Consider the following 26,963-nt stretch of genomic DNA (forward strand, 5'->3'; position numbering starts at 1 on the left):
CTGTGTTTAACTTGAAGCCACATTTGTCTCCATCCACAGGATCATTAAATCTGCTGTTCTGGTCTCTGTCACTCCCATTTTACAGCTGAGGATACGGCCACTCAGCCACTTGGCTGCCAAGCTTCCCCAGGGAGGATATGCATGGCCCCAGGGCCCCCCTTGCCACTCCTGGTCTTGGCATGGAGCCACCTTGCCCACTGGGATAAAGCCAGCTTGTACCCCCTTCCCGCCTCCTCACCCCACCGGTGCCTGGTCATGAAAGAGCCTCCTGTTTCTCCAGGGAATTAGCAACTCTAAGCTCCCAGCAGGGCAGCCAAAAGTGGTCCATTCATTTGCCTTGGTGAGAAGAGACTAGGCACTCCCTCCTCCCTCACCCCAGGGGATGGGGCAGAGGGAGGTCTAGAAGAGCCAGGAGCTGTAACTCTGGTTGGCTGAGGGAAACTGAAGCAAAGAAGTCATTTGGCTAAGGTCACCGAGATACAAACCCCAGTCTGACTCTGGAGCTCTCTCCAGAGCTCACTCTCTCCACTGAGCTGAGCTCTGCATTTTTCAGGAGAGGACTTGGACGTTCAGAGAGGGTCAGGGATTTGCTGAAGTCACACAGCAAGTATGGGTCAGCAGGGAGTCTCTCTGGGGAGGCAGCCACACTCATGGCAGAAAACAGGTCCCACTTCCCATGAGTTTGTCATCCCGGAGTAGGGCAGGCAAAAGCCCTCAGATTGCTTCAGGCCTCAGTTCCCCCTGGGGAATAAGTGTAATGGTTGCCCCAAGACTCCAGCCTGGAGGGTCTGTGGGGTGGGGGTGATGGAGTCCCCTGGGCTGGCAGCCCCTCTATGGAGCAGGTCCGGGTCTGATTTATCCACCGAGGCCTGCATGAGTACCACAGGGCCCAGCTCAGAGTAAACGGATGCTCACTTGTTTCCAACTGGACTTGTTGGTCCTGGCAGGGGGCAAGCCTGGGAGCCTGGAAGCCTGGGGAAGTGGAGATGACAATAGGCATGAGAGAGGTCGGCCAAGCATGAAGGGATTGAGCTGAGTTTACGTGAGAACACCTAGGGCCACGACTGGCCGACTGGCCGTGCTGAGCATTGAGTATGAGTGGCTGTGCTGTGAGCATGGCCCCGAGGGGACTGTCTCCCTGTTGGTAACTTGGTGTCGAGTGATCATGGTTGGGTGCTGGCTGTCTGTAGGTAATGCCACGCTGTAAACATAGTAGGGTGTAAACAACATGGGGCAAATGTGGGCTGTTTGTGGCTGCCAGGAAGGCTAAGTTCCCATGGGTGTGCACAGCGGTGGGTGTGTTTGAGTGTGAAGGGACTAGGTGCACCTGGGCTCACAGCTGTGAGTTTGGTTGTGCAGCCGACATGACTTATGTACGGCCAGTGTGACTTATATGTGGCCTGGCTGGGTACGGTTGTATATGAGCTGCCTGTGCTGTCACTGTGTCTCTGGCATGTGGCTTTGTATCAGTAGTTATTGGTAACATTGTATGTGACAGGAGTGAATATGGTTGCATGTGCCCTGTCAGTACGTCACCTTGGGTGTGTGAAAAGCACTTCGGGGGACACTGTCCACCCCTGATGCCCAGATGTCCTGGAGGGTCTTGCCTCCTTGCTCCGGTTCTGGCTCACAAGCCCCCTCCCCTGCTCCCTCCCCGCACTCGCAGCAGTCCCTGGCCCAGGCCCCAGTGTAGAGGAGACAGAGAGAGCACTCAAGGCTGGAGGAGGGGGGTGGTTGGCCCATTCCCAGTGCCGGCCTATAAATAGCTCTTTGAGCCCGGCAGATTCCCAGGCAAGGTTGCCTCATTCAAGCCCCCAGCAACAGCCTGCTCCCGGGCTCCAGGCCAGCCCCTCTAAGCTCAGCCAGGGGAGCCAGGGGGTGGGGGAGTGAAAGGGTGGGGGGAGTCAGGATGGGGATCAACTTGGTTCTGAAGCCACAGACCTGGACTCCCACTTGGCCCCTACCCATACTCTGCAACCTCAAGTGCATGTCCTACCTCCCCGAGCCTCAGTTTTCCCATCTGGAAAATGGGCAGCAGTACGGTAGCAGCCCCCAGCTTGTGTGTTTACTTCCCATTTCATTCTCCCAGCAACCCTGTAAGGTGGTTACTCTTAATTGTCCCTGTTTTCGACAGGGAAACTGAGGCACAGAAAGACGAAATGGCTGGTCCAGAGTTACACCACCGTTAGGAGTTGCAGAGAGGGTTTTGGTTTTTTGGGGTTTTTTGTTTGTTTGTTTTTGCCATGCCGCACGGCTTGCAGGATCTCAGTTCCCCAACCAGGGATTGAATCCTGGCCACAGCAGTGAAAGTGCCGAATCCTAATCACTAGACCCCCAGGGAACTCCCCAGAGAGGGGTTTTGAACTGTGGACTTGTGAGGCCAAGCTGCAGCTCCCACACGTCACCCAGATCCCTGTCTCCACCGCCTGTCACCTGCAGGCACTTATATCAGTGTGATCCCCGACCTCCATCCCTCCTCTGTGATGAGAAGTTGGACAGTGAGCATAGTTCCCCACTGTGTCACTTTGACCCCTAGGGCCACCACTAGCCCACCCCTGGAACAGCAGTCTGACACTTACAGACCTTCCAGGGCAAACTTGCTCCCCTGGGGTCTTCGTCCTTCACTCATTCTCACCCCTTTTTTGGTAATCTTGCTGAAATCATCTAGTTCCCTGTTTGTTTGTCCCCCCACCAGACTGAAACCCACCCTCAGAGATGCACACACACACATACACACAGATGCAGGACACCGGTGGAGTGAACAGACCCTCCAACTACCACAGCCCATTCTCAGTGCTGAGAAACTAAGACCCTGGGAAGGAAGGCCAGCTGGGTAGAGGGCTGATTTTTTAAAGTATCTGTTCTCCTTCATTTCCATTTTTCATTGTGGTAAAATACACGGAACATAAAATCTACCATTTGAAAGTGTGCGATTAGTGGCATTAACTATACTCACATTATCGTGCAGCCATCACCACTGTCTAGTTCTAGAACATTTCCATCACCCTAAAAGGAAACCCTGTACCCATTTGCAATCACTCCCTGTTCCCCCTCCCCCAAGCCCCTGGTAATCACTAATTTACTCTCTGCCTCTGTATTTGTCTGTTCTGAACACTTCATATAAATGGACTCATACTGTGACTTTTTGTGTCTGGCTTCTTTCATTCAGCATAATGTTTTCAAAATTCATCTATGTTGTAACATATATTAGTACTTCATTCCTTTTAATGGCTGAATAATATTCTATTGTAGACCTTTTAAGATCAGGGGTCTCCCTGCAAAGACACGCACATGCTGCCTGCTCAAAGCAAAAGTATTTCTGTAACAACAGTACCCGGTCCACAGCAGGTGCTCCATAGAAGTTGACCAGATAAGGGAATGAATGAATTAATGAATGATAGTTCTAGGTGGCGCGGGCAGAAACAGCTCTGGGTGTGACACACCTGGGCTCTGACTCTGCAAGTCTCTTACCAGCTGTGTGAACCAGGGAGCTTTCTGTCCTCTCTGAGCCTCAGCTTCCTCTCTATACATGGTGTAAAACAGTAACTGTAGCCAAAACTGCTTCCGGTGTGAACCTGCCCTGCCGAGTCAGGCAGACCAGGGTTGGAATCCCAGCTCAGTCCTTCCCCTCTGCGTGACCTTGGGAGAGACTTCATCTCCCTGGGGTCTCAGTTTCCCCATCTGTAAGATGGAGCAGGCCCCACTGCGGGGCGTCTGGGGACCCTTAACGTGGCACCTGGGGCGAAGTGAATGGGAGGAAGTCAGGAACAGTCTTCCCCGGGGTGGGGTGAGTGGTCGTAGGAATAGGGAGGGGGTTTTAGGCAGAGGGAACACCCTCCCTCGCGCAGTTGGAGGCGTCGGGCTGACGGGAGCGCATGCGCAGAGCAGCCCCGCAGCCCCTTTATAAGCGCTGAGGCGGCGCTGGGGCGAGCGGAGCACAGGGCTCAAGGGTGGACCCGGCGCGGATTGAGCGCAGCCACAGCGTCCTTTGTGCCGGTTGACCGCCCCGGGATGCGTCCGAGCTAGGAGCCAGGTGGGGGTCCGTCGTGGGGAGGGGGCCGCGTTGAGGGAGAGGTCCTTGAAAATAGAAACAGAGCCCGAGATTGGGGAGGGGGATCAGAGAGAAGCCCCCAGAATGGGGAGGGGGTTTAGAGGGGGAGGGAAGCCCCGGGTTGGGGAGGGAACCCACACTGGGAGAGGGCTTGGGAATGTTAAGGGGATTCGGATTTGGGGGCAAGGTTGTCTGGGGAATTCGGAGACGACCCCGCGATGGGGAAGGGGCCGGGCTGGGGGTGGGTTTTAGAATTGGGGAGGCACTGGGAACCAAGACTAGGGAAGGGGCACCCCGAGTTTAGAGAGAAAAGGGGGACATCCACACGTTGTGTGGGGGACTCTGGAACAGGGCACCCCGTGTCTGAGCTGAGACACCCCAAGATTTTAAGTGGGGATTCCCAATTTGCAGATGAATGCAGGATTCCAGGCTGGACTGCAGCGGGGAGGAGGCCCCCAGACCAGCCTGAGCCCAATGGACGGGGTCTGCCCTGAGAGTAAACCCCAACAGGGAAGGGGTGCCCTGCAGTCTCCCTGTCTTTTTGGCTCAAGTCTTGTCACCACATCTTGACTCAGGGAGGAGGCTCTGGGGGCTCCATCCCAAGGTGGTCCCTGTTGTTCCCTGGGACTCGGAGTTGGGGTGCTGTCCCTTCTCCCAGGGAGCACGTTGTGTCTCCGAGGTTAATGCCAGTTGAGAGCCTCTTAAAGCCCCCAGTTATGGATCCCACGGACCCGTAAAGAGCACCCAGTCTCTAGGGGGGAGCCACCCCAGTACTTCCACATCTGGTCACATTCTCACAGCTAGACACAGATCCTTGCCTCACGCCTTCTGTTCCATCTGGCCACATGGATGCATGTGGAAGTCCTGGCTTGGCTTGGGGGCACAGGCACTGGGAAGGAGGGGGCTGGGACCCCAGGCCCAGCCTGGGCAGGAGCAGTCCCCATCCCTGTTCCTCTTTGTTCCTCTCAGCAGCATTAATGGGAGACAGCCAGGCTGAGGAGAGGGTTGGCGCTGGGCCCCAGCGGGGGATGTGGGGCAAGGGCCGGGAGTGAGGGCTGGGCAGACCATGGGACCCCAGACCCCAGCAGCCTCGTTGGCTTGTGGACATTTCCAAACAGAAGGCGTCCCCCAGGAGGTAGGGACTTGTGTGTGTGTGTGTGTGTGTGTGTGTGTGTGTGTGTGTGTGTGTCTACCCCGTACTGGGAGAAGGCGTGTGCTTATGGGGGGACCCGGGGTCCTCTGTGACTCTAATGTGACCAAGGTTGTGTCTTTGTCAGGAAACTTGTGCTGGGGGCCACTTCACCAGGCGAAATGATGTGTGCCCACCAGTCACCAAAGCCACAATTTATCCAGCCTGGTCTGTGCCAGGGGCTGGCAGCTACGTGAGTGAGTGTGTGTGAGGAACTGTGTCTGACAGAGTGGCCTCATCGAGGGGTTTATGTGGGGAGCCTGAGACTGTGGGTGTGTGTCTTTGTGCAGAAGACGTGCTGCCTGGCTTGTAAGTGCCCATATTGTCTCTCTTTGTTAATGTCACTGTGAGTGTGTGTGTCTCCTAGGCTCTGAGCCTAGAGTGTGTGGCTGTGTATGTGTCCCGTGTGTGCAGCAAGGGTCCTCTCCATGTGATTGGCAGCGTGGACCCTGAGTGGGTGAGTGTGAGATGTGGTCTGTGTACAGAGTTGGGGAGCTAATGGGAGAGACATTGACAGGGGTTCAGGTCTCCAAGGGACAACCTGGGATGATTTACTGAGCCCAGTTTCCTTTCTTCTCCAAGGAGCACACAAATACGCTCTGACTCCCAGGCCAGTAACACATACACACGTGTGCTCATAGCCCTTGCTGAGGGGTACTTGAACCCACATATCCAGAGACTACACTGGGTCCCCTACACCCCACCCAGTGCATATTGCTGCTGTGGACCCTCGTACATGTTCACACACCACAGGGGGCAACCTCATGGATATCCTTGCCTGGACACACATCCAGGCACAAACACACAAAAATGCCTACTGGCAAACTCGCCCTCACTCAGTGGCTTGAGACACGAGGTGGATGTGAGGGAGGAGGAGACACACGCGCGCTCACGCGCACACACACACACTCTCTCTCTCTCTCTCTCCCCCCTCCTGGGCCACCCCTCCCACAAAGCCCCACAGGCCCCTACTTGCATATGTATGAGGCTCATGCATTATTAATGAGGGGACAAGCCCCAGACAGCTGTGTAAATGCTCACCTCTTGTGGCCCTGGGGAAGAGGTATTTTAAGAGAAGGGGTGTGGGTGTGTGAGGTGCAACTGGAGGGGATGGAGTGTGTGCGGGAGGGCATGGGGGGGGAGTGCAACTGAACCTTTGTGTGTCACCTTGTTGGACCACCATTGCATATTTGAGTGTGTACACAAGGCTTTGTGTATAAGAAGCTGTTGTTTAAGTGAACATTTCTTGGACTTGACAAGTCTTAGCTCATTCCATTCTCACAATAACACTCTGAAGTATGTGCTGGTTGATCCCCATTTTACAGGTGGGAAAACTGAGGCACGGAGTGATGAAGCAGCTGTCTAGGATCATGCAACATGTAGGGAGTAGAGGCAGGGTTTGAAGCCAAGTCATGTGGATATAGTCTGAGCTCTTAACCGTACAGAGTATGTGTGTATGTGCACGTGCATGAGAATTCTCTGAACTTGCCCCCTCCTAAAACTCTCTTGGGGTTGGCGCAGCCCAGAGTCCTGCCCCACCCTCTAATACCCATCCAGGCCTTGGACAGCCATCAGGGGATCCCACCCCGCTCAGGGTTCCGAGGGGGAGAAATGAGGACAGCCCGGGATGGAGGCAGAGGTTGCTGAGGTTTACAGGTCGGTAGTCAGGGGCACCGTCCCAGAAGCTGGCCTCTGCCCTGCTGTGCAGTCCCAGGAAAACCGCTCACCCTCTCTGGACCCCGAGATGCTGCCCTAAGAAGGCAAGAAGGAGACCAAGGGGGTGGGTAGTGCCACTGCGTTGCTGCCCCAGAGTTCAGCACCACGGACAGGTCCCTGGCCTGCCTCCCTAAGGTGGGGCCAGCTGTCCCCCACAGGACCCTATTCTGGACTCCATCCACACTGGCTATTCTTTTATCAGGAGGAGGGTGCAAGGGCTGGGTTTGTAGGTGATGTTCTAACTTCCCATCTGCCCCCACCTTCTGAGCCCCCCCGGGGCGGGGGGAAGGGGAAGGGGGTTCCAGAGGGGTGGGGCGCACCACCACCCCAGGGTTTCTAGTCTCTGGAAGAATGTGAGGTTTGGGAGGGCACTGCTGTATCCCAGTGTTTGGAATGGGCCTTGCTTACAGGTAGTGCTCACTATTTGTCCACTTTATGCTCGTGTGCCACAACCCCTATAGGAGTCTAGACCCACAACTGGAGTTTCTCTGTGGACCTAGAAGGCATCTTCACCAGTCAGTATGAATTCAGGGGGAGGATGGGGTGGGCGAGGGCGAGGTCCCTTCCTCCAGCTGGGACTTGGCAGCTCTTCAAAAATCCCAGAAACCAGGAATAGAATCTTGGCGACAACCAAATCCTGGAATTGAAGCTGAGAATCGTGTCAGTCAGCAAACCCAGATTACAGGCTGGCTTGGAGTCCAGTCTGCTGCCAGAACTGGGGACCCCAGGCAGATTAGGACTGGCTGCTGCTCTCTAGGAGCCCCCAATTTGATTTGGGAGGCTGACTTGAAAAATGGGACTTTGATCTTGGCTATGTTAAAGTCAATAATAATAATAGCAGCTGAAATTTACTCCTTCATGCCAGGCAGTTCTAAGCATTTTATATGTATTGACTATATTGACTTATCTATCCCTTCCAACTACCTCATATTATCCCCATCTGACCTGCAAAGAAACTGAGGCACAGAGAAGCTAAGCTACTTGCTCAAGGTCACCCAGCAAGGAACAGGCAAAAGACAACCCCAGGTTTGATTCCCTCCAGAACCCATGCTCTGACCATAGGACTTCACTGCTCGGATTCTGACGTCAGTTGGTCCTGGGTTCGGATTCTGGCTCAGCTCTGGCTTGCTGACTGTGTGACCTTGAGTGACACACTGGCCTCTCTGAGCCCCAGTTTCCAGATCCGTAGAGTGGGAGGAATTGGTCCTTTCATGCCAAATGTCTAGGAGGGTTGTACTCACCCCTTCCTTCCTCTCCATCTTGTTTCAGGTCCAGGATGGGGGCCATGTCTGTCTGGGTCTCAGGCCTCCTGATTCTCCAGATGCTGCTCTTTGTGGCTGGGGAACAGGGTGAGTTGGCTTGTGGGTTGGGAGAGGTTGGGGTCTGGAGAATTGACAAGATGGGGCAGCTTTTTAACTTGAGAGCCTTCTCCTGCTGGTTCTCTGGCTTGGTCTGGAGAATAAAATGAGAATAGATGAAAAAAGTCTTTGAACAGTCAAAAGCGAACAAGACACCTGAGAGGTTATTTTTAGTCATTGCCAGCGGAGGCTAGAGTTTCCCGCCTCTCACTGTTTTGCTGAGATGAGCTGAAGAGAGAGAGAAAAAAAAGAGGGAGAGAGAATAGTATGAAGATTGATTAGTGATGCCTGCCATGGGTGGGACAATAGGAATAAAGGTCTGTATGCTTCTCCCTGGCATCTCCCCAGTAGCGGTCAAAAGCCCAGACTTTAGCAGTGCCTCCTGATTTGCTCTGTGGCCTTACGCAATTATAATGATGTCTCTGAGCCTCAATTTCCTCAACTCCCCCAAAAGAGGATGAGACATGGCTACCTCTGCAGATGGTTATGAAAATCAAATGAGCTGATTGCTATTTATAAAGTGCCTGTTATATAGAAGGTACTCCACAAACACTGTTTCTCTTCCAATGGCTGCCTATCGCTTAACTTTTGGGGAAACCATGGCTCAGAGCAGAATAGTGACTTTCCCATGGACACATAGTGAGTCAGTGACACTGAGAGTTAAATCCCTGGCCTCCAGGGTCTGGACTTTGAGAGGAGGCAGAACTATGAAGGGATTCGACCCCATTACCCCTCTTCTGCTCACAGATTGGGTTTCAGGTCACAGATCTGTGTATGACATTGTGATGTTGTGTAGGCAACCTAACCTCTCTGGCCTCAGTCAGAGGGTCCTTGCTTCTCAGTCAGGCCCTCTCTCCACCTTCTCCACCCCAGGCACACAGGACGCCACTGCTGCTGCCACTGCCGAGAAGGGGCTCCACATGCAGAAGGTGGGGTCTGGGTCGGTGCGGGCTGCGCTGGCAGAGCTGGTGGCCCTGCCCTGTCTCTTCACCCTGTGGCCACGGCCAGGTGCAGCCCGAGAAGCTCCTCGGATCAAGTGGACCAAGGTGCGGACTGCATCAGGCCAACGGCAGGACTTGCCCATCCTAGTGGCCAAGGACAACGTGGTTCGAGTGGCCAAGGGCTGGCAGGGACGCGTGTCACTACCTGCCTACCCCCGGCACCGGGTCAACGCCACGTTGCTACTGGGGCCACTGAGGGCCAGCGACTCCGGGCTCTACCGCTGCCAGGTGGTGAGGGGCATCGAGGATGAGCAGGACCTGGTGCCCCTGGAAGTGACGGGTCAGTTGGGGGAAGGGGAGGGGCCAAGGCTGGGATGGGGAAGCCCATCCACTGAATGTCACCTTAGAAATTACTCCCTGGGGAATTCCCTGGTGGTCCAGTGGTTAGGACTCTGCAGTTTTACTGCCGAGGGCCCAGGTTGGATCCCTGGTCAAGGAGCTAAGATCCCACAAGCAAAAAAATAAAATAAAATAAAGAAAAGAAAAGAAAAAAAAAGAAATCACTCCCTGAACAGTGATTTGCTTTCAGTTCTTCTGATGAAGTCAGGAACAAAGTCTCCATGGGTACGCCTCTCTCTTTAACATCTCTCTCTCTCTCTTTTAGCTAAGAGAGAGCAGCCTCTGGCTCAGTCTCTTATGGACCACAGCATTTCATAGGATTTCATAACCTTGTTTTAAGTCCATTTCATGGTTACCTACTTTCACATAAGGCAAAGGATATTGGCTTTCTATTTAAAATAGGAATACAAATTTCCTTTTAAAATAAATATATGTTTTTAAAAAGTGAAGTTCTTTTTAAAAAGTGGATTGAGAATATAGATTAAGTAAATAAGTCATCGATGTAACCAATTCCTATATTAAATTGTTTCTGTTGAAATAGTCAGTGTAGTTTCTGTTTTCCTAACCAATCAAGATGAACAAGGCCAAAAAAACAATTTTTTTAAAATTATTAAACAAAGTCCTAGGACAGGCCATGGCACACAGAAGATGATCAATTGATATTTGACGAATGAATCAATGAAAGGATTTGTGGGGTTTTTTGGCTGCGTTTTGGGTCTTCATTGCTGCGCGTGGGCTCTCTCTAGTTGCAGCGAGCGGGGGTTACTCTTAGTTGCGGTGTGCAGGCTTCTCATTGCAGTGGCCTCTCTTGTGGCAGAGCATGGGCTCCAGTAGTTGTGGCCATGAGCTCAGTAGTTGTGGCTCGCAGGCTCCAGAGCACAGGCTCAGTAGTTGTGGCGCACGGGCTTAGTTGCTCCAAGGCATGTGGGATCTTCCTGCACCAGGGCTTGAACCCGTGTCCCCTGCATTGGCAGGCGTATTCTTAACCACTGCACCACCAGGGAAGCCCAATGAATGGATTGTTGTGTGGAGAATATCCTGTGGACTCCTACCGGGAAGTCAATTTCCCTTAACCTATGTTGGCCATGAGCAAAGTCCCTGCACCCTCTGTTCTGGAGCACAGTCTTTGCCCAGCCAACAGTGTCTCACTGCATATTTTATGGGGTCAACCAATCATCCCCTTTCCAAGGCATTGTTCTCAAAACTGATAAACCTCAAAGAAAACTGATAAGTCGTGAAAGAAGAGAATTCCACCTCTGGGTTTGGTTAGTTCGTTCATTCAGCCAAACATTTATTGAGTAGCTACCACATGCCAGCCTGGTGCTGGAGACACAGCCATGAGTGAGACACAGCTGCTGCCTTCTGGGAGCTCTCAGTTTGATAAAATGGAGCAAAATGTTTAATACCTTTGTTTTGCTCAGCCATTTCTCTCATCCCTAAATCAGAATTTGAGTCACAGTGAGCTTATTGATGCTTCATGTCCTGGCTTACATGTCACCTCCTCCAGGAAGCCTTCGGTGACTCCATTTCTAAGCTGAGCAAGAACCACATTTGGGGGCTTCCCTGGTGGCGCAGTGGTTAAGAATCTGCCTGCCAATGCAGGGGACACGGGTTTGAGCCCTGGTCTGGGAAGATCCCACATGCCACGGAGCAACTAAGCCTGTGTGCTACAGCTACTGAGCCTGTGCTCTAGACCCCACGTGCCACAACTACTGAAGCCTGCGCACCTAGAGCCCATGCTCCACAACAACAGAAGCCACTGCAATGAGAAGCCCGTGCACCACAACGAAGAGTAGACCCTGCTCGCCACGGCTAGAGAAAGCCCGCGTACAGCAACGAAGACCCAATGCAGCCATAAATAAATAAATAAATAAAAATTTAAAAAACCCACCACATTTGATCACCCATTGCTGCCTTTGCTTCCCCTCTGTATGCATGTACTTAATTCCTAAAAGGCAGAATCTCTCTCTCACTCTTCTCCATGCCTCCTGTCACCTCCAGAGCCTAACCCTAGGCATGAAGAGTGCTATCTTTGGAGTCAGATCTTTCTGGATATAACTTCTGGCTCTCCCTTACACCGGTTATGTGGCCTTAGACCTGTCCCTCAACCTTCCTGAGCCTTAGTTTGCTCCTCTGGAAATGGGAATACTCATAGGGTTGTAAGATTTCCATGAGATAATGCTTATAAATGCTTTTTACATAGCAAATATTTAACAAATTCTAGCCCTTTACGGCCATTGCTATCATTTCCTCGTCTGTAAAATGGGGGCATATCTGTCTCACCCCGCATCATCGCCCTAGCACTATGCCTGTTGCTGAGTGAACAGACATGGTACAGGGCAGTGTAGGGCAGCAGGTCTGTTATTATCAGACTGGCGGGGGGGGCATTCTGCAAGAGCGAGGTCTGTTCTTGAAGATTACAGCATAAATCATCCTGGATATTTCCCCATAGGTGTTGTGTTCCACTACCGAGCAGCCCAGGATCGCTACTCGCTGACCTTCGCTGAGGCCCAGGAGGCCTGCCGTCTCAACTCAGCCACCATTGCAGCCCCGCGGCACCTGCAGGCTGCCTTTGAGGATGGCTTTGACAACTGTGATGCCGGGTGGCTCTCTGACCGCACTGTTCGGTGAGGGGGTACACAGGGTAGGGAGATGGAGAGCTAGCCCCTGGAGAAAGATGGTCCTTGGGGGCCCCAGGAGCACACATCTGAGAGGGACCCCCACCTTGTCTTGTCAGGTATCCTATCACCCAGTCCCGTCCTGGTTGCTATGGTGACCGTAGCAGCCTTCCAGGGGTGAGGAACTATGGGAGGCGAGACCCACGGGAACTCTACGATGTGTATTGCTTTGCCCGTGAGCTGGGGGGTAAGTCTGGGGCTGGCAGAACACCCCCTTCCCTGAGCCCCATTACCCTCCCTAACCCCCATCCTTCCCTAAGTCCTTCCTAGCTCTCCTAAGTTTCATCCCTCTCTAAACCTGCAGCCAAGATCTGAGCCCACCGGTTCCCTGAGCCTTCCTCCACTCCTTGAGCCCCTCTCCTCTGTGCCCCTTCCCTCTCTCTGAGCCTCTTCCCTCTCTGAAGTCTTGTCCCCTTCTCTGAGTCTCTCCCCCTTCCTGCCCCCCCTCCCTCTTCCTACTTCCCTCCTCACTGAGCCCCCTCATCAAGGCCCTCCCTCTCTCTGAAGCTCAACTCGTTAAGGGGCCTGAGTTACCTCACTTGAAAAGGAAAGTGAAGCCCCCTCTTAGCACTGCATGAGAGGTAACGACAGTGATGTTCTGGCGATGGGGGCACGCAGCTGCGGCTGCTGCAACCCAGATCTAGCCAGATCAGGGCTATTTGGGGTGGGACCCCCTTCCCGGGCTCCGTGGGAGGGTTCTTGGGGCCCCTCTGACCTTCTCCCGCGCCTTCCCGCAGGCGAGGTCTTCTACGTAGGTCTGGCCCGCCGCCTGACACTGGCCGGCGCGCGTGCCCAGTGCCGCCGCCAGGGCGCTGTGCTGGCCTCGGTAGGACAGCTGCACCTGGCCTGGCATGAGGGCCTGGACCAGTGCGACCCGGGCTGGCTGGCCGACGGCAGCGTGCGCTATCCGATCCAGACGCCGCGCCGGCGCTGCGGGGGCCCAGTCCCGGGCGTGCGCACCGTCTATAGCTTCGCCAACCGCACCCGCTTCCCGGCGCCGGGAGAGCGCTACGACGCCTACTGCTTCCGAGGTGCGCGTGAGGCCACGCCCTTTGAGTGTGCGTCCCCGGGTGGCCACGCCCCAAGGGCATGCACCTTGACACCGGCCGCGCCTCTGGGAGCTTGGCTTTCTAGTAGAGGTGGAGGCCAGGCAGGGGAGAGACACAAGAAAACTTGCTGCGCGGTGAGCCGCACCCCTAGGGAAAGGTCGTACCCCTGAGACAAGCTTTCCGTAGGAGCCCCGCCTTAGAGGAGGACGAGCCTCAGAGAAGACCAAGCTCTGGGGGGAAGTCCTGTTTAGTGGGTGGGCTATGTCTCCTGAGATCTCTGAGAGACACGCCGCTGGCTGGAGCAGTTCTCACCTGGAGCCTTGCCCATGAGCACCCACTGGGGAGGAAGTGATGCCTCAACTAGCCATGACCCCTGAGCAAGGCCACACCCCCAGGGATGGGACCAGGGATGGCCTTCACCCTTGGGGTGGGGCCACACCCTCAGAAGCTGCAAACCTCAAGTCCAAGGAGCTGAGTCTTATGTGTAAGCTGGGGGGCAAAAAGAATCTCTTCGTAGGAAGGCCATGCCCATTAGGCGCTTTCTCTTCCATGGGAGGAGCCACGGCCCAGGTCTGACCTGCCCCCCTGAGAGCTGGCCACTGCTCAGCTTCACCCACCAGCCAAGCTGTCTCTTGACCCTTTACTGTGACCAGTTGATTATGACCTTGACAGTGGACCCCAGCCTGAACAGTGAGGATGATAACTTTGTGCCTCTGTCTCTCAGTCAGGGGGGAATCCCAGAAACAACCCAGAGAGACAGAGGGGCTCAGAGAGACAGAGGTACATAGAAGATCTCTGCTGTAGCATGCTGGAGTGTGGGTAGACTTCAGGCAGAACTTCTCAGCCAGCCCCTGGGCCTAACACAGCCTCTTCTGCTTTCTCCCACAGCTCATCACCCTACATCACAACATGGAAACCCAGAGACCCCGTCGTCTGGGGATGAGGGGGAGATTCTGTCAGCAGAAGGGCCCCCCACCCAAGAACTGGAGCCCAGCCTGGAGGAGGAGGAGGTAGTCACCCCAGACTTCCAGGAGCCTCTGGTGTCCAGTGGGGAAGAAGAGCCTCTGATCTTGGCAGAGAAGCAGAAGTCTCGAGAGACCCCCAGTCCTGCCACTGGGGGCCTCACACTAGCCTCAAGGCCTGCTCTGGAGGCTGAGGAGGTGTGGCTGAGCACGGTGTCCCCCGCCCCCAGCAACGTGGAGGCAGGCACTGCGGTGGGCAGGCACACAGAGGCAACCCCAGCCAGCCCCATGCCCAGGAGGAGGGGGCGCTTTAAAGGGTTGAACGGGCGCCACTTCCAGCAACAGGAACCCCAGCGAGGGCTGAAGGGCGTGCTCCAGGCCAGCGTCCAGCCCCCCACCCCAGAGGTTGCTGGGAATTACGTGGAGCCTCCCCTGGCCACAGGAGCCACTGACGCCTTGGGGAGTGGCCGGAGCCAAAGCCCCTGGGCTGTGCTGACCAATGAGGTGGATGTGCCTGGAGCTGGTGAGTGGGGTCCAAGGGGGAGATGGGACCTGCCTGGGGATGCAAGGGGGACAGGGGAGGAGGCTCCGAATCACAGTTGGGTCCCCTGGCCTCACCAAGCCTCAGAAGACCCCTCTTCCTCAGGCCTGGAGCCAAGGAGACAATCAGCAGAAGAAGCTGCTGAGAGATAATTATAATTACTGTTGATATTGTTTCAGGTTCCCCTGGTGGCAGGAGCCCCCCAGAGCCCTGGCTGTGGCCCCCAACCATGGTCCCACCTATCACCCTTGGCCTGGAACTAGAGGAAGCCAAGGGCCCCAGTGTGAGGCCAGCCACCCCCGACCTGCCCTGGTCCTCCTCGGAGGCCACTGCCTTGGCTCCCAACCCCTTGAAGGGCCCCAGCACTGCCCGCTGGGAGGCTTCTCCCACAGTCATTTCTCCAGACCTCCCTGTCGTGGCCATGCTTCGTGGCCCCAAACTGTGGCTCCTGTCACACCCTACGCCCCTCCCCACCGATGCCAGTGAGGTAAAGGGGTATAGTGAAGCCATGGCCGCTGCCCCACCCTCCCCTGCCTCAGAGATCGAGGCCAGCCCCCAGGATCCCATCCATCCAGAAGTGTATTCCCTGCCCTCCTCCTCGGGCCTGATGGGACAAGGTGGAGAGGCCACATCCCTGACACTCAGCAGCCATGGAGAAGGAAGTCCTACGGCTCCTTTGCAGGCAGCTACAGACACACAAGCTGGAGCCGGTCCTAACTCCTTCAGAGCAGACTTCGGAAAAACTGGGGGGACCAGCCCTACTGGGCTCAGCAAAGCTGAGCCCCCCAGATCCAACCCACAGGCTTCTGTGGGTGGGAATGTGGTGGCAGCCGTCACTCCCACTGAGACTGCCACTGAGCCCACGGGAGCCAGAGGCGTCTTGGGGTCTGAGTCTGCGGTCTTCAACACAGCAGAGACCCCTACTTCCAGCTTGCAGGCCAACATGGATGAGGCACAGGGCGTGTGGCTGTCACTGCACAGTGAAGGGCTAGACCCCCATTCCCCGTCTGCGCCCTTGGGGGTCCCTAGGGTCTCCTTGATGCTCAAGGTCACCCCGCGTTTGGAGCCTTCGGCTGCTACAGATGGAGGGGCCACAGTGGCTCCCATGAATTCCATGGCCACACTAGACACCAGTGGTGCTGGTGGGAATTGGGAACCTGGATCCCACGTGGTTGAGGGAGCTGAAAGCCCCACCTTGAACCCTCAAATGGCTGTGGATACAAGTGTGGTGATGTCCCTCATGTCCCTGGACCTGGGGGACGAGGTTGGGGTCCTGGCCATGTCCACAATGGCCTCCTCAAACTCCCAACCCCATCCAGAGCCGGAGGGCCAGATGGTGACCCAGGGCACCCTGAGAGGCCTGGAGCCTCCACATGAGGGCAGCCCCTCAGGGCAGCCCGCTCTTCCTCCTTGGACACCGACAGCAGCCAGCAAGGACAAGCCCATTTCAGTTTCCTCGGGGGAGCCTATAGTGCCGTGGGACTCCCCCAGCACCCTGCTGCCTGCCTCCCTGGGCCCAGAGGAGTTTGAGCTGGAGGTCCTGGCGGGGAGCCCAGGTGTGGAGAGCTTCTGGGCGGAGGCAGCAAGTGGAGAGGAGCCAGCCCTGCCAGGAACCCCTGCAAATGGGAGTGCAGAGGAGGGTGAGTTGGAAGCTCGTGGTCTTATCCAGGTCACTGTGTTTGTGCTCAGGAACCAGGGGCTGGGGTAGGCCAGAGCTGGGAGGAAAGATTGTTCTTGGGTGCCTGGGAAGGTTTCTAGCAGGCGATGATGTTGAAGGCGGGAGCTCATTAGGCAGAGTTGAATTACAGAAAGCGTATTCCTGGCAGAGGCACTAGCCTGGGCAGAGGCCAGGAGGTGAAGCTGCGTTTGATGTGTTTTATGCACAGCGAGTAATGAGGCAATGATGAGGTGTTGGGCAGGGTTTGGTTTCGGGGATGAGTAGTCAGCAAATCACGTTCATGACCACTCTCAGCTGACAGTGTTGTGTGATGCCGGGGTCCTGCTTTCAGCGATGCCTCAGTCTGAGGAAGACAGCGCCGGTTACAGGCAACCCCCCTGGGGTGGGGCCGGAGGGAGGAGGCATGGCAGGGAGGCCTTCCTGGACAAGTGTCGAATCGCAGCTGGAATTCAGTGGTGCAAAACGTGGGGGGCCTCAAGCCACAGATAAAGTGGGTGCTGGGAAGGCGTGGGAGTGGTGGACATCACCCCCATTTAGTAGACAGCCAACTGAGGCTCAGGGAGGTATGTCACTACCAGCTAGTCAGTGGTCAAACCTCAACTGGCACCCAAATCCACATGTGCCTTGGTTGCTCTATGCCCAGCGGAGTCCAGAGAAAGCCATCACCCTGTTCTCCTGGGGCCAGGTCTGCCCGTTATGGGCAGCCTGCAAATTCCAGCCCTTTAGTTTTTAGGTCCTGCCATATTGAGCTATTCTTTCGGTCAAGTGAGCGTTAAAAAGAAAAACAAAAACAAAGAAGAAGAAGAAGCTAATTAAAAGGCACACTTTTTCCGAGTTGCAAAACACTCTTATTAAGACGATTGGTTTTACAATCAATCAATAACACTTGCTCCTTTTTTTGAAGGCAAAGTGTCGTGGTGATGGAAACAGCGGATGCAGGGTTTTATCACCCACCCTGTCATCTCTGGGTTGTGTCTGGGGCTGCATCTTCTTTTCTTAGATGCCCAGGAGGCAGGGGGACCCTGGGCAGGGGCACTTGCATCAGTAAAGGCTTATGCTTATTGGTGACTGCCTTTGTGCTTGGGTTGGTCTGAGCACTTTACTGGAATCATCTTGGTTAATCTTTTTAATGTCCTTGAGGAACAAGTTCTAGTACGATCCTAACTTTACAGATGGGGATACTGAGGCACAGGGAAGTCAAGTGACTTGTGCAGAGTCACGCAGCTGGGGAGTGTCAAGGATAACGTTTGAATCCAGGCTGTCTGACAACAGTCTCTGTCTCGATCACTGGGCTCTAAGATGCTTATTTCATTGACATAAAACGCCCTGAGGTCTTGGGGAGGGGGTAAGCTTGCCCAAGGCCAAAGGAACTAGAGAAGGAATGGTCAGGTGGGAGGGAAACCACGAAGAAGTGTGCTAAGGAAAGTGTGTTGAGAGGAGCCCCCAGGGCCATGGCTGGATCTGTCTTGAACTTTGTTGGTTTTTCAGCTCCAGATTCAAGCCATGGGCAGCCGGGGTGGAGGGAGGCAGCCAGTGCTGGGGGAGACCTGGGCGCCTACTCACCTACTGCTTGCAGCAGAAATGCTAATGAAGCCAAAAATAAACGCAGCACCAGCAAGCGACTGAGTCACCGCCAGTCCGTGGGCAGGTGTCAGCAGCTTGGGGCACCTGGTGGGGCTTACCCGTCCTGGCGCCTGGCAGCCCCACGCATGTGCCCGCACGTGCCAGGGTGGCACCAGGCACAGAAATAGCCACAGGCCTCTCTGGTCATCCATGGTGGTACACGCCACTGCCCCAGGGACCGGCTTCAGTCACTGCGGGCAGGCCAGCAGCTACCTTTATGCAGTTGAGTGCTTGCTGTATGCCAGGCACCATGTTGAGACCGAGTCCCTTGTCCTCTGGCAGCTGACATTCTAGAACAATGCTCTAGAACTTTCCCAGTGATGGAAATGTTCTCGAGCTACGCAGTCTAGTACAATAGCAATGAGCCATTGGTAGCTACTGAGCCCTTGAAATGTGGCTAGTGTGACTGAGGAACTGCGTTTTAACTTTTATTCCATTTTTATTAATTTAAACTTAAATAGCTGTGCGTGGCTGCCATGTGGAACATCACCGCTCTGGGGGGAGGCATGGATAAGAAATGATGGTCCTAATAAATTATATTGGAGGTTAGAAAGTAATAAAGACAAAAGAGAAAAGTAAAGCAAGGGATGAGGGATGCCAGTGGGTGGGTTTTGGCTTTGGAAGGGGGGTTAGGATGAATTTGAGCAAGCCTGAAGGAGGTGAGAGAGGAGCCATGCAGAGATCTGGGGGAAAAGCAGTTCAGGCAGATGGAATAACTTGTACAAAGGCCCTGAGGCAGGACCGTGTTTGGTGTGTAGGAGGAACAGCAGGGTCAGTGTGGCTGGAGCGGAGTAAGTGAAGGAGGGAGAGGAGGATCAGGCAGGGAGATATTGGGGAAGATTGCACCGGGCCCTGTGGGCTGAGGTAAGGATTTTGGCTTTTCCTATGAGGGCAATGGGGAGCCATGGAGGAGTCTAGGCAGAGGAGGGACATGACCTGACTCAGGTTTACATGGGCTCCCTCTGGCAGCTGTGGGGAGAACAACCTGTTAAGGGTGAAGGCGGAGTCCAGAAGATCAGGGAGGAAGTGACTGCTTGTCAGCGTCTCAGTTTCTTGTGGGCCTCCAGACCAGAACAAAACAGAAACAAATTCTAGGTTATAGGGCCTGGAGAGAGGGCCTTAAACGGCTTCCAGAGCCCCGTAGGCCAGTCTTGGCTCTTGTACTGTCCTGCTGAGTGGCTTTGAGCTAGACCCTGCCCTCCTCTGGGTCTCATTTCTGGTATCTTGCAGTGGAAGACTTGACACTGTCCTGACAAGGGATAGGGGTCATCTGGGGTATATGGGGGTTCTTGCTCTGCCCCTCCAAGACTCCAGGGTGGTCCAGAGACCACTCACCAAGGCCTCTGAGGCCCTGAGATGGGGAGGGGTGACCCTCCTGCCTCCAGAGAAACCCAGCTGAGGGATGAGAGAGGTGGACAGGGCCTCACATTCAACTCCCCCTGGATGCCCTGTCCGTGTTAAGCAACGTTGAGACCCCTCAAGAGGCCCCAGGCTGATATACAGAGAGCCAGTCATGGCATTATGGTCAGGACTGGGAGAGCAGGATGAGCTACTTTTTTTTTTTTTTTTTTTTTTTTTTGCGGTACGCGGGCCTCTCACTGTTGTGGCCTCTCCCGTTGCGGAGCACAGGCTCCCGACGCGCAGGCTCAGCGACCATGGCTCACGGGCCCAGCCGCTCCACGGCACGTGGGATCTTCCCGGACCGGGGCACGAACCCGCGTCCCCTGCATCGGCAGGCGGACTCTCAACCACTGCGCCACCACGGAAGCCCAGGATGAGCTATTTTTATTTTCATTTTGTAAATGAGGCAACTGAAATTCACAGAAGTAATTTGCCCAGGGTTCCCTAGTGAGTGGCAGAGGCAGGAATTGAACCAGCCTCTCTGACTGCACAGCCTATGGTTATTACTGCTATAATCCACCACTTCTCCACACTGTAACCACTGAGGTTGCGTCAGAAGAGGTTGAGCCACAAGGACGAAGGAAGTGATGGTTCCCCACTGGTCCCAGTGCCGTTCATACCCCATCTAGAACCTATGTCCACTTCTTTGCTCCAAAGTATGAGAAGCACAATGACCAGTTGGGTATTTCTAGAAAAATGGGGATAAGTCAAGGAGGGCACTTAAACCATGTTCTATGAGAAGACTTCCTAAGAGAAGCTGCAGGGATCCCATTCTAGTTCAGTCCAAGGAAGGACTTTGCCATAGCCAGGGCATCCCACAAGTGCTTTGGCCAGTTCCTGGAAAGAGTAAGCTCATCACAGGGACATGTGAGAGGAAGTTGGCAATCAATTATTGGGAAGTTATAGAGGGGACTCCACAGAGAGGGGTGGAACGAAAGGGCCTTTAGGGGTCTGAGGTCTGGATTCCCTGGGAGGCAGACTTGGTGGTCTGACTCCTTCCTGTACTCCTGTCCATCCTGCAGTTCCCTCGGATCCCTGTGAGAACAACCCTTGCCTGCATGGGGGCACGTGTAAAGCCAATGGCACCATGTATGGCTGTAGCTGTGACCAGGGCTTTGCTGGAGAGAACTGTGAGATCGGTGAGTACGCCAGACTCAGGATCTGAACACAGACTTGTCTGACTCAGAGCCCTGGGGTCTATCCCAGCAGCCATCCCCATGAGGATCAGGGATCACAAAATGCTGGCTTCAGATGCTCCCTTCCCCTCCCTCACTCCTTGGTTCCAGTAAATCAGCCTCAGCAACAACCATCTGAGGTTTTATCCTCAGGGCTGAGGCTCTGGTGTGCTGCCTCCCATCACTACCAGGCAGGGGTGGGGAAGGGGAAGACAAAAGGATGGTAAGGCTCATACTCCCACCAGCAAAGGGCCCCAGGGGATCACCTACCCTCTCCTGGGTAGGCAGGGGTATAGGCACCACCACCAGAACTGTTGGAAGCTAGCTCCAAAGCCCAACACAAGACATATGAAAAAAATTATGAAATTATAACAATATTATAAATGATATAATTTCTTGAGCTCTTCCATTGACTACTCACAACCACTGCTGTGGAGGTGCTATTGTTATCACCACTTTGCAAAAAAAAAGAAACTGAGTCTCAGAGAGGGCAAGTGACTTGCCTGGCATCGTACATGCTTCAGGCACTTTCTACACAGGGATTGGGAGAAGAGGTGCTCAACTGATTGCTCCCTGTACCTACAAACAACTTCGTGATTCTGTGCAAATCCTTATAAGTGCTCCACATTCTGAAGACCCTTCAGCTTCGACAGTCTATGTGTCTGTTTGCCAGACCCACCTTCACTGTTCTGGAGTCAGGGGGAACGTCCCGCACACTCTGGCTTTCAGCCAGCCCAGTGGCCTCTCCTCTCATCGATGCTAATTCACATCAGTTGTGTGAGGTTCCACCCCCTTGACCTCCAGAGTCATTGGGCCATCAGTGCAGACCACCGCTGTTGTACTCAGGTCTGGGATAGATGGTAGGGTCATGAACGCATCTTCTGCCTGGTTCTCCGTGGGGACTGGGAGCCACAGGGAAGCTGACCTCTGACTCAGCCCCACCTTCCCCTCCAGATATAGATGACTGCATCTCCAGCCCCTGTGAGAATGGAGGCACCTGCATCGATGAGGTCAACGCCTTCGTCTGCCTTTGCCTTCCCAGCTATGGGGGCAGCCTCTGTGAGAAAGGTGAGTCTCTGCCGAGACCCCAGAAACAGTACCAGGAGCAGGGTTGGGTGCTGGACCACAAGCTTCCCACACATGGAGCTCCAGGTCTCTGCCTCTGGTTCCATGGCCGTGAGTCAGACAGGCAGGAGGCGATAATTTTCTTGAGATAAAATTCACATAACGTAGAATTAACCTTTTTAGAGTGAACAGTTCAGTGGCATTCAGTACAGTCACAGTGTCGTGCAACCACCACCTCTGTCTAGTTCCAGAACATTCCCATCAGCCCCAAAGGAAATCCTGTCCCCATGAGCCATCACTCCCCATTCCTCCCCTCCAGCCCCTGGCAACCACTCATCTACTCTCTGTCTCTATGGATTTGCCTGTTTTATATGTTTCATATAAATGTAGTCATACGCTCTGTGTCTTTTTCTATCTGGCTTCTTTCACTCAGCATGAGTGAAATTTTTCAGGGTTCATCCACATTGTAGGACGTGTCAGTGCTTCATTCCTTTTTATGGCTGAATCGTATTCCATTGAACGGTCCACATTTTGTTTATCCGTTCATCACTTGATGGACCTTCGGGTTGTTTCCCCCTTGTGGCTAATGTGAATAGTGCGGCTATGAATGTTCACGTACACGTTTTTGTTTCAATACCTGTTTTGCATTCTTTTTGATGTTTCCCCCATTCTTTTTGGTGTACCCAGGAGTAGAACGGCTGGGTCATACGGTAATTCCGTGTTTAACTTTTTGAGGAGCTGCCAGACTGTTTTCCACAGGGGCTACACCATTTTACATTCCCCCCAGCAATGCAAGATGGTTCCAATTTCTCCATAGCCTTGCCAGCGCTTATTATTTTCCTTTTAAAAAAAATTATAGCCATCCTAGTGGGTATGAGGTGGTATCCCACTGTGATTCTGATTTGTTTTTCCTAATGATTCACGTTGTTGAGCATCTTTTCATGTGCTTGTGGGCCATTTGTATATCTTTTTGGGAGAAATGTCTATTTGAGTTTTTTCCCAGGAGAGAAATTTTAGGCCTTCCTGAGACCATTTCCTGAGGTCCCAGGATGCGGCCAGATCAGAGAATGAGACATTAGAGTTGGGATAAGAGGGAATGGGTGTAATGGTCTTCCAGTTGAATCTCTTCCTGCAACAGAGAAAAGAAGTGAATATGGGAGGAGGGAGGTGAAAAGGTGGGGGGACAGAGTGGGGGCTGGGGGCTGGGCCCAGGGAGAGGGTTGATTTAGCCCCACAGTGACCTTGGATTGGGCCCTCTCTCTGGTGGGCTGGTGTGCTCACGGCTGGCAAGGCAGGCCTCGGCTTGAGGCCAGACCCCTTCATGCTCCCTTTCCACCTCCCAGACACAGAGGGCTGTGACCATGGCTGGCACAAGTTTCAGGGCCACTGCTACCGCTACTTCGCCCATCGGCGGGCATGGGAGGATGCCGAGAGGGACTGCCGCCGTCGAGCCGGCCACCTGACCAGCATCCACTCACCCGAAGAACACGGCTTCATTAACAGTAGGGACTCTGGGGTGGGCAGGGGTGGCCTTTACAGTCCCTTTGTCAGGGGATCCCCCCCGCCGGGTCCTGAAAACGCTACCTTTCTGAAGCTATGTTCATTAATGCAAGCCCTGACCACTTATTAATTCAAGTGTCTATTCACTTGTCAGTTCATTCATTCACTTCATTCATTCTCTATTTACTGAGCACCTGCTATGTGCCAGGCACTGTTCCAGGCACAGAGACACACATTGTCCTGTCCTTAGGGAGTGACGTTCTTGAAGAGGATATAGTCAAACAAGTAAATATCTAATTAAATAAGTCTATCCTAAAATTTAGCTGGTTCTCAGGGCACTGATGACAGTTAAAACAGGGCCAGGGGACAGAGGGTAATGGAGAAGCATCTGTGGTGCGGGGCATGAAATGAGGGAGGAGCAGAGATTTGGAGAAAGAGGGGTGTCCCATAAATTAAATCCAGCATTTATTAATTTACTCATTATTCCTTCTACCCTTTTTCATCCATTTATTTATTCACATTTTCCCCATCCCATCCCCTGTTAATTCTTTAATTTGTTCATTCCCTGGTTCACTGGCTTTTTTCCTCTATGTAATCAAACACACATGCATCCAGCTGCTTCCTCCTCAGTGACTGATTGGCTCATTTAGATTCACCTGCCTGCCCTGTCAGCCTTGCTCGCTGGCTCTCTTAGCCCCTGCTCTCTCATTTCTGCAAAGATCTGACTTGTTTTTATCGTTTTCTCTGGCCTTTCGTTTAAGCCACAAATTGTGACAAGGCCAGGAGCCTAATTCCAGCCCTTTCCATGCCCCAACCCCACTCCCCAAGTATGAGGCCAGCCAGAGCCTCAGCCTGCTAGGAAATGGGGGGACATGGCCTCCAGCCCATGCCCCGCAGGCTGGCAGAGGGGCTGGGGTCCTCCCCTCCAGCTCAAACCCAAAACTGGGGGAGAGGCTCTGGGTACCGCCCCCTCCATTCTCATCTTCATCCATTTCCCCTTCCAGCCCACCTTCAGGCTGGGGAGGGGGCTGAGTCTCCCCTCCCACACCCCCCACCTGGCCTCCAGCCAGCAACCTAGGCTGGGGGAGGTGCAAGTACCCAGCCCTCACGACACCCCACACCCCACAGGTTTTGGGCGTGAAAACACGTGGATCGGCCTAAACGACAGGATCGTGGAGAGGGATTTCCAGTGGACGGACAACACGGGGCTGGTGAGTGGTGGCAGCCTGGGGACCTGGGTCCCTGCAGTCAGACTGTTGACTTGGGCCCTGCCTAGAATGGAGAGTTCTGGGTAAGCTGCAATGACCCGGCCCCCTGGCTTCACTTTAGTAAATCTTATATCTTTTTCACCACAATTAGAGAAGAAATCCACCTCCTCTCCTCTGCCATGAGAACTGGCCCCGGCCCACTCTCTGACTACACTTGAACTGGATCAAGCAGCCCCAGCCCTCCTGGCCTCTGTTCTGTTCCTCAGACAGGACAAGCTCAGTCCTGCCTCAGGGCCTTTGCATTAGCTATTCCCTCTGCTTAGAACTCTGTTCCCTGCCTGCGTTGTTCTTATCCTTGAGTCTTCCTTCAGCTCTCCTGTTGCCTCCTCAGGGAAGCTCTCCTGGACTTCCAGTCTGAGGTCACCTTTTGTTCAACTATTTATCTAACAATGAGTGACCCATGTGGAAAACAGACTGTCAGGGAGTGAGCCAGGGCAGGAGGACCAGGGAAGAGGGCACCACAGCCTCGCAGCTAGAGGAGGGTTGACTTGGACTGTAGTGGCAGCCACCCTCAGGGCAGGCAGAACAGTGCTCATTGTAGAGATGGAAGCACTGAGTCCCTAAGAGTTTGAGTGGTCTGGCCAGGGGAATCCCACAGTACCAGTGCCAGAGCCTGGGACAGGCTGCATGTCCCCTGAGCACCCCCTGCTCCCCATTCTTACAGCAATATGAGAACTGGAGGGAGAACCAGCCCGACAATTTCTTCGCGGGTGGGGAGGACTGTGTGGTGATGGTGTCACATGAGAGTGGGCACTGGAATGATGTCCCCTGCAACTACAACCTCCCCTATGTCTGTAAGAAGGGCACAGGTATGCTGCTACTCTCCCTCCCACCCCTTCTCCCCCAACCTTCCCTCCTGCCTGTCACTGGTTCGTTGTTTTATTTAAGTCTGTAAATGTAGGAGTCAGTCCAGCCCAGTTTTCACTCTTTAGAACTATGTGAGGGTACCCATTTTTCGCCCACCCTTGCCAACTCTGTGTTACCAAACTTTTTGTTCTTTGTTCATCTAAGTCCTGAAAAACAGTATCTCATTGTTATCATAGTTTGCACATCTTCGAGGATGAGAATAACCAGCTCTTCATATGTTGATAGCTGTTTATATGTATTTGATTTCCTGTGACCCACCAGTTCATTTCCTTTGCCTAATTTTCTATCAGTTCATTGGTCTTATTGATTTGTAAGAGCTCTTTACATATTAAGGAAACATATATATGTACAGGTATATTCTCAAGTCCACCTTTCTTATACTTTTCTTCATTCTTGCTTCTGTTTCTTTGCCAATTTTCATATCCTTTTTTCCATTCATTTGCTCAGATTATTCTTGCCTCCCATCTCCTTCATTCCCATCATGCACAAGAATTAGGGGGTGGGATGTGTCCAGGAGGTTCCTGCCCCTCAGCAGCTCCTGGTTTGGGTGGAGGAGACATCCACTTCTAGCCCTTTGAGGTCACAGCTGGGCAAAAGGTGGGACCTGTTGAGGGTTCATCTCAACAAGAGATGAAACCAGTTCAGCCCCAGTCCCATCCACTTCTTTAACTGGAGCTTCCTCTGTCCCCAGTGCTGTGTGGTCCCCCTCCAGCAGTGGAGAACGCCTTGCCCATCGGTGCCCGCAAGGCCAAGTATAATGTCCACGCCACTGTACGCTACCAGTGCGACGAAGGATTTGCCCAGCACCACGTGGCCATGATCCGATGCCGGGGCAATGGCAAATGGGACCGGCCCCAAATCGTCTGCACCAAACGTAAGTGGCTTCCGCCAGACACCCCAACAAAAATTTCCAGCTACTTGTAGTCTCCAATTAAGCATCTCATGACTACACACATTGATCTGGTTGAATGTCTGCCTGATAATATGGCCTTGCAGATAAGTGAGAACTTACTAGCTTGCCCGGTGTTCCCTCCATTTCCCCCTCCCCCGAGGAAGCCTGTTCCAGCAGGCCACCCACCTCTCATCAGCTTTTGCCACGTCCCTGTCGTCCCTCACTTCCCCGCAGCCAGACGATCCCATCGGATGCGGCGACACCGTCACCACCACCAACACCACCACCAGCATCACCACCACAAATCGCGCAAGGAGCGCAGAAAACACAAGAAACACCCAGCAGAGGACTGGGAGAAGGAAGAAGGGAATTTCTGCTGAAGAACCAGGCAAAAGAAAGCACAATCACCTTCCCACACCTCCCCTGGAGCCTTCACCTGGGGAGGCAGAGCCCAGAGAGAAACAAGAGGGTCCGGAAGCCCCTGAGTCCCAAACCGCATCCCCCCATACATAACCATTTGTAAAAAGCTCCTCTCTCCTTTTTCTTACATATACAAGGTCCTCTTGGCAGGTGTAACCATGTGTCTGAAAAGTCAGCTCTAGTCAGGCTG

At 53.8% G+C, this 26,963-nt stretch overlaps 1 protein-coding gene across 1 annotated transcript; it reads left to right on the forward strand.

Annotated features, from left to right (window-relative positions):
* The first annotated feature begins 4,007 nt into the window (after window positions 1-4,007).
* On the forward strand, window positions 4,008-26,733 carry NCAN (neurocan). Its single transcript, XM_065874542.1, has 16 exons — window positions 4,008-4,033; window positions 8,226-8,305; window positions 9,188-9,595; window positions 12,107-12,281; window positions 12,392-12,519; window positions 13,070-13,363; window positions 14,270-14,866; window positions 15,064-15,531; window positions 15,592-16,524; window positions 20,609-20,725; window positions 21,716-21,829; window positions 23,170-23,328; window positions 24,455-24,537; window positions 25,259-25,403; window positions 26,153-26,335; window positions 26,588-26,733. The coding sequence occupies exons 2-16, from the start codon at window positions 8,233-8,235 to the stop codon at window positions 26,731-26,733; spliced, it is 4,023 nt and encodes a 1,340-aa protein (XP_065730614.1). The 5' UTR covers window positions 4,008-4,033; window positions 8,226-8,232.
* The last annotated feature ends 230 nt before the right edge of the window (window positions 26,734-26,963 follow it).

This window comes from Phocoena phocoena, chromosome 3 (genome assembly GCF_963924675.1).
Source record: "Phocoena phocoena chromosome 3, mPhoPho1.1, whole genome shotgun sequence".
In the NCBI taxonomy this organism is placed as follows: domain Eukaryota; kingdom Metazoa; phylum Chordata; class Mammalia; order Artiodactyla; family Phocoenidae; genus Phocoena; species Phocoena phocoena.

Bases quoted from the DNA above. Each gene is read 5' to 3' on its own strand.
- NCAN (XM_065874542.1), top strand. From the start codon at position 8,233: ATGGGGGCCATGTCTGTCTGGGTCTCAGGCCTCCTGATTCTCCAGATG. The intron at 12,282-12,391 runs GTGAGGGGGTAC...TTGTCTTGTCAG, and splicing joins CTCTCTGACCGCACTGTTCG to GTATCCTATCACCCAGTCCC. The intron at 14,867-15,063 runs GTGAGTGGGGTC...ATATTGTTTCAG, and splicing joins GGTGGATGTGCCTGGAGCTG to GTTCCCCTGGTGGCAGGAGC.